Source organism: Palaemon carinicauda, chromosome 7 (genome assembly GCF_036898095.1).
Source record: "Palaemon carinicauda isolate YSFRI2023 chromosome 7, ASM3689809v2, whole genome shotgun sequence".
NCBI classification, from domain to species: domain Eukaryota; kingdom Metazoa; phylum Arthropoda; class Malacostraca; order Decapoda; family Palaemonidae; genus Palaemon; species Palaemon carinicauda.
In genome coordinates this window covers 14,479,807-14,487,606 of record NC_090731.1, presented here as the reverse complement: position 1 = coordinate 14,487,606, position 7,800 = coordinate 14,479,807, and the positions used below count along the sequence as shown (strand labels likewise).

General features: G+C 40.1%; 1 protein-coding gene across 1 annotated transcript; it reads left to right on the top strand.

Moving 5' to 3' along the window:
* Positions 1-438: 438 nt before the first annotated feature.
* On the top strand, positions 439-3,527 carry LOC137644193 (uncharacterized). The gene is made up of 6 exons (XM_068377194.1): positions 439-443; positions 1,202-1,253; positions 1,749-1,885; positions 2,043-2,240; positions 2,347-2,722; positions 2,817-3,527. The coding sequence occupies exons 1-6, from the start codon at positions 439-441 to the stop codon at positions 3,525-3,527; spliced, it is 1,479 nt and encodes a 492-aa protein (XP_068233295.1).
* The last annotated feature ends 4,273 nt before the right edge of the window (positions 3,528-7,800 follow it).

The following is a 7,800-nucleotide window of genomic DNA, read 5'->3' as shown; positions in this document are numbered from 1 at the left end:
AAAAAAAAAAAAAAAAAAAAAAAAAAACAAGCTATAACTACCACTACTACTGCTGCTGCTGCTGCTGCTGCTGCTGCTGCTGCTGCTGCTGCTGCTACTACTACTACTACTACCACTAATACTTTAACAGCAGTAATTTTTTAGTATTGCATTTAACATTCCATACTCGTAGCCGAGTTATTTACTTCGTTGTATAAAACTTATATTTATAACTACATTGTAGTCTCAGTGCTTATGGCACACTTCCAGATGCTCCTTCTCTCTCTCTCTCTCTCTCTCTCTCTCTCTCTCTCTCTCTCTCTCTCTCTCTCTCTCTCTCTCTCTCTGAGTTGGACTGACGTCGTAAACAAATAAACGATACAAACTGAACAGAGGAGCATCGTAATAAAAGATTCTAATCTCATATGCAGTACAAAATAAGACTAATATATACTAACTATGAGGTAATATATACAGTATCCACTACTTCATGATATACGCTCCACCACTTATAATTTAAGTTAAGACATGGTAAGTCACTGAAATCTGATGGAATATCATTTTCAATGCATATAACGCTTATTGTACACTTTTAAGAATTTGCCCTAGAAAACTGTAAAAATCCTGGAATAACTGTTACCTGGCATTTACCGTTTTAAAAACTGCTATATTGACGTAAAGGAGTGATATTACAGTCTCTAACCCGTAAAAGATAATAACAAAGTAGGGTAATATTACGGTTGCCTTTATTTTACTGAAATACGGCTGAGAACAGTATATTTTTACGGAGATTTTCCTATTGAAAATACGTGTTTTTTAACCGTGTATTACAGTACACATTTTACATATATATATATATATATATATATATATATATATATATATATATATATATATATGTGTGTGTGTGTGTGTGTGTGTGTGTGTGCATATGTATGTATTTATATTCATATTCACATTATCATTTAATTTAAATTAAATCAAAAATAGCAAAGAGGGTACAGTACAGTATATCTATCCAAGACCATTAGCCCTTTATCTTCCATGCGCTCTAGATAAGCCTCCTAAAACTAACCCCCGCCCCCCTCTCCCCCCTTAAAGCACCTGGCACCCGACGGTAACAATGCCAGGCAATAAAAGCAATAACATTCTACTCAGAGGAAAAAGAAACACGGTCACACGATAATAGAATTTTATATCCCCATCTGCCACACCACTGCAGGGGTCAAGCAGAGGTCTTCTTCTTCCTTGCAGACTTTGCAAGGATTCTTGCAGTAGGTTGCATAAGGTCCACGTGTCTTCTTGTTTTAGTTCTTCTGCAGTGTCATATTAAGCAGAAGTCTAATGCTATTGGATGTCGTAAAAAATATAATTGCCCGATTTTTCTGCTGTACTTATTTTCCACATATCTTTATTACTGGAATTTAATAATATCTGTGTAAAGTTGTTACCTTACACAGACACTATTAACAGAAAGAGAGGTTCGAAGCATTATGGATCGTAAAGTTGTTTCACACACTTTCAAATTGATCTTATTTTCTATCAATTTAATTTTATTCTAATATTCAATAACTTCATTTATCTTAGTTTCCAAAATCTTTGAAACACTAAGATATAACTTTTTTTCTCCTCCGCTAATAAACTATCCTGAAAGTGGTAAAACCACAGACTTTATTAGCCATAATATCCCAAGGTTTTAGATATTAAGGTCAAAGACACTGATACTGAGGTTAATTTATTGCACCCACTGACCTTATTTCTTTCGTTAGAGACCAATCTTTCCCAGCCCTCAGCCCTTCAACCCTCAGCCCTTCAACCCTCAGACCATCAACCCTCAGCCCATGAACCCTCAGCCCTTCAATCCTCAGCCCTTCAACTCTCAGCCCATCAACAGCAACCCTTCAACGCAAAGCCCTTAAACCCTAAGCCATTCAACACCCAACCCTTCAACCCTCCGCCAATCAACCATTAGCCCGTCAACCCTCTGCCTATAAACCCTCAGCCCTTCAACCCTCAGCTCTTCAACACTCAAACCCCTCAACCCTCAGTCCTTCAACCCTCAGTCCATCAACCCTCAGCCCATCAACTCAATTCTTCAATCCTCATCCCATCAACCCTCAGCCCTTCCATCTTCAGCGCATCGACCCTCAGCCCATCAACCCTCAGCCCTCAGCCCTTCAAACCTCAGCCCTTCAACCCTCAGACCATCAACCCTCAGCCCTTCAACTCTCAGCCCATCAACAACAACCCTTCAACCCGCAGCACTTAAACCCTTAGCCATTCAACACCCAACCCTTCAACCCTCCGCCAATCAACTATTAGCCCTTCAACCTTCCGCCTATAAACCCTTAGCCCTTCAACCCTCAGCTCTTCAACACTCAAACCCTTCAACCCACAGTCCTTCAACCCTCAATCCATCAACCCTCAGCCCATCAATCCTCAGCCCTCAGCCCTTCAACCCTCAGCCCTTCAACCCTCAGCTCTTCAACACTCAAACCCTTCAACCCTCAGTCCATCAACCCTCAGCCCATCAACCCTCAGCCCATCAACTCAATCCTTCAATCCTCAGCCCTTCCATCTTCAGGGCATCGACCCTCAGTCCATCAACCCTCAGCCCTCAGCCCTTCAACCCTCAGCCCTTCAACCCTCAGACCATCAACCCTCAGACCATCAACCATCAACCATCAGCCCTTCAATCCTCAGCCCTTCAACTCTCAGCCCATCAACAACAACCCTTCAACCCGCAGCCCTTAAACTCTTAGCCATTCAACACCCAACCCTTCAACCCTCCGCCAATCAACTATTAGCCCTTCAACCTTCCGCCTATAAACCCTTAGCCCTTCAACCCTCAGCTCTTCAACACTCAAACCCTTCAACCCGCAGTCCTTCAACCCTCAATCCATCAACCCTCAGCCCATCAATTCTCAGCTCATCAACCCTTCAGCCCACTAACTCAGTCCTTCAATCCTCAGCCCATCAACCCTCAGCCCATCAACCTTCAGCCCTCAGCCCTTCAGCCCTTAGCCCATCAACCCTCTGCCCATCAACCCTCAGCCCTTCAACCCTTAGCCCATCAACCCTCAGCCCTTCATCCCTTAACCCATCAACCCTCAGCCCATCAATCCTCAGCTCATCAACCCTTCAGCCCATTAACTCAGTCCTTCAATCCTCAGCCCATCAACCCTCAGCCCATCAATCTTCAGCCCTCAGCCCTTCAACCCTTAGCCTATCAACCCTCTGCCCATCAACCCTCAGCCCTTCAACCCTTAGCCCTTCAACCCTCAGCCCTTCAACCCTTATCCGATCAACCCTCAGCCCTTCAACCCTTAGCCCATCAACCCTCCACCCATCAACCCTCAGGCCTTCAACCCTCAGCCCATAAACACTCAGCCCTTCAACCCTTAGCCCATAAACCCACAGACCTTCAACCCCTAGCCCATCAACCCTCAGCCCTTCAACCCTTAGCCAATCAACCCTCATACCTTCAACCCTTAGCACATCAACCCTCAGCCCTTCAACCCTCCGCCCATCAACCCTCAGGCCTTTAACTCTCAGCCCTTTAACCCCCAGCTCTTTAACCCTCAGCCCTCCAACCCTAACCCCAAAACCTCCTCCACCTCAAGGACGGTCGAACCATGAGGAGTTAATGGGAGATCGTAAAAAAGGGATCCGAGTGATAGGCCAAAGATAATGAGAAGAATTCTCTCAGAATTCTCCAAGAACTCTCAAAGTCTGGATTATCGATGCCTTTGGCAAGATGTCATGACCTGCTCATTGCTTTATGGCGTTCGAAGATGCTTGTTTTATATTAAAGGTTTTCGAAGGGTTATCATAAGACCTACGGAATATTCTTTCTGTAGGTCAAATTTGGCCAATGTAAGATTTTCGTTGGCTTTCTCACACAGGCGATTCTTACCACAGAGATATGAGTGTTTTTTTTTATTATTTTTCTTATCAAAATTGTTAAAATTATTATTATTATTATTATTATTATTATTATTATTATTATTATTATTATAAAAATGTTTTCCACTCTTTAGCCCTAAACACGGATATTTGCCCTGGTACAGGTTGGGGGACTTTCTTGCAAAGGTCTGTGGTGTCGTGTATATTTGATTTTATGTCTGTAGGAATTTGTATTCAGGACTGAGTTTCTTTTTTTTTTTATCTAAATTTTAGTAGAAATATTATTCATAACAATTTCCATATATATCACCTCCTCTCATTGAAGGGAATAGAGAAATGCATCTATGTTCTGTTACCCTTTTAATTTTGTCTATGAGAGAGCAAGAAAGGAAATAGAAAAAGGTAATATTAATTGCTTCTTTTTTTTCCGTCGTTTTATTGATGTTAGGAAAGTACCGCAAATTTGTATTCAAAAGATAACATCCAATTATTTTCAGATAACTATAGCAGTGTCGGATAACAAAAAGTATTTTTACAAATAAGCAAACAAACACCAGCTCTCTTCAAACAAGATATTTTCAAGTGTTCCAACATAAGATTCATCCAGTCCTTGTCTTTGAAGTGCTTTCATTACTGCTGAAGTTTTGTCAGATTTAAAGGCTTTCTCAAAAATATTGAATTAATATAGAAATTCATGCTATTTTATAACCCACACAGATACAAAATAATGTCACATTTCTTGACAATTTTATTATTGTGGAGAGAACGGACACATTATAGCGCTTCTGAATCAAATATCAAACATTAATATACATAAACATATAAACATGAAGAGCAAAATAGTTTGTCATTATATTATTAGATATATAGGAAAGAAGATAATTATTCTGTGCTCTGAGATATAAGATGGATGAGGTCAGACTGTGAGAAACAGGGTAATGTCTTGCTATATATATATATATATATATATATATATATATATATATATACATACATACATATATATGTGCATATATATATACTGTATATATATATATATATATATATATATATATATATATATTTGTATATATTGTCTGCATATATAATTATTCCGCTAACGCTCATGACTTTCATACATTCAAATATCAAACCACAAATGGAATTCATTGAATTTCAGGAATAAAATATAAGCTCATATCTATATTTGAATATATATATATATATATATATATATATATATATATATATATATATATATATATATATATATATATATATATATTATGTGTGTATTAATACAATCATACAGCCATCATCATCCACAGTAGTAGCAGAGATAGTAGTAGTAGTAATAGTAGTAGCAATAGTAGTAAAAGTAGCGGTTGGCGTGATCACTTATATCAGTATCAGCATGAGACCTCTATTATATTACCAAAGAGAAGAATGAAGAAAGAAAATGGACCTTGACAGCAAAAGGAAACGACGCCTGCCTTCCTCCTCATGTGTAGGATGTAATACCTTGCATAAATTCACGGCCAAATAAACGAGTCTTTCGTACACCGTCCAGGTATGTCTGACAAGGCGGTATATATATCTCTCAACCGTTAAACTAGTCTCCACTTTTTTCTCTTTGCTAAGCCTACCGAAACATTAGGCCTACTCATAAGTGGGTGGACAAAGAGAGACGTCCGTTCCAGTTTTGGGTTCTATGAATTTATGGTTTCCCGCCTAAATAGTGTAATCAGTTTTCTTGTCTCGGAAATTCCACCATTTTCCGCTATTTCTTTTCTTTTCTTTTTTTTTCATTGGATAAATTACGAGAGCTGAGCGTAATTCAGCATGAAGGGCTTTAAGGCACGTGTGGTTTAGCAGTTTGAAGGTTTAAAGGCTGCTCGTGAATGGCAGAGGCAAGGGACAGTGACTGGAAAAGGCAAGGGACAGTGGCTGGCAGAGGCAAGGGACAGTGGCTGGCAGAGGCAAGGGACAGTGACTGGCAAAGGCAAGGGACAGTGACTGGCAGAGGCAAGGGACACTGGCTGGCAGAGGCAAGGGACAGTGACTGGCAAAGGCAAGGGACAGTGACTGGCAGAGGCAAGGGACAGTGGCTGGCAGAGGCAAGGGACAGTGACTGGCAAAGGCAAGGGACAGTGGCTGGCAAAGGCAAAGGACAGTGGCTGGCAGAGGCAAGGGACAGTGACTGGCAAAGGCAAGGGACAGTGGCTGGCCGAGGCAAGGGACAGTGACTGGCAAAGGCAAGGGACAGTGGCTGGCAAAGGCAAGGGACAGTGACTGGCAAAGGCAAGAGACAGTGGCTGGCTAAAGAAAGGGACAGTGACTGGCAAAGGCAAGGGACAGTGGCTGGCAAAGGCAAGGGACAGTGACAATACCCTGGCTGGACAATGCCCTAGAGAACTGGCTATATATCCAAATGACTAGCGCCTAAGCTCTTCTCCACCCAAGGGAGAGCTAGGGAGGGCTAGGCAATGGGTGCTGATGACTCAGCCGGTAGACCTATAGGCTCCCCCCAAACACCCCATCCTTACCTCACAAGGATGGTGAGGTTGCAGACACTATAAGAAACTATCGAGCTTAAGCGGAACTCGATCTCCCATCCAGCAAAACACCATGCAGGGACATTTCCAATAGGCTACCACAACCCAGCTTTTCATTATTCTACAATTGAAAAGTATTTGAAATTGGTTACCTCATATTTCATGATCTCATTTTGCTTTACAGTATCATGGCAAATGGCGAGATATTGCAATTTGCATTCATATTCAAGATTAACACCCCAAAATGCACACTGTTACGTCGGACTTTAAGCAAATTGTTGCAAAATTACAGTTATCTTACGGCATTTTGCCTTCATTAATAATCTAGCATCTCATGAAACGCACTAGACATTTCTCCTAGAATATGTAACACTGTGGCATCTAGTATTATGCGACATCTATAAATGAACTGCAGCAAGAAGCATTACCTTGTTTATATGTATCTCATCCTGTTAAAAACAACAATGTAACTGTTTGGGATTAACATGATAACTCTCTCTCTCTCTCTCTCTCTCTCTCTCTCTCTCTCTCTCTCTCTCTTCAAGTCTGGAAATAAACAAAATTTCCTTTCACTTTTCATGTTAAGCTATTTGGAACATGCGCCCCTAATCTCTTTAAACCTGAGTGTCCTCCACTTACTCTATTCTTTAATTCCTAATTCGTTCCAAGAAATTCTTTTCCCCTAAAAATTAGCCGGAAACACGAGGAACAGGGAAATGTCAGGGGAAAATTAAGTCAATTATGAAAATGCTATTGTACCGTGAGTAGGGACATATTCAGTTCTGCAGGGAGGAACTCGAGTTGTTTTTGCTTTCTTATTATTATTATTATTATTATTATTATTATTGTTGTTGTTGTTGTTGTTGTTGTTTTTATTATTGTTGTTGTTTGCAAACAAGAAATAAACTAACAAAATACTTGTCATCATTTAACATAGCGATTATTTTTAAGTAATGTTGCATATTTGTACTTTATCCAAAATGTCACAGATATATCCTTGGTTCATACCCTACATGATACCAAGTTTGGTCAAAATCGGTATCGTAGTTTTTGTGTCAAGTTGCTCACAAACAAATAAATAAACGACAACTTGGGCGATTACATACCCTTATAGGCGAAGGCAATGCATAATTGTACTGATGTAATTTATCCAAAATATTTCAGATTCATCCTTGGGTCATGTCCAAAATGACTACCGATTTTGGTCAAAATCGGTACACCAGTTTTTGTGCTCTCAGGTGAAGACAATGCGTATTTATATTAGAATGTACTTTATCAAAAATATTACAGATATATCCTTGGTTCATACCCAACAGCAGTTTTTGTGTAAAGTTGCGCACAAACAAATGAAATAAATAAACAACAATGGCGAATACATACC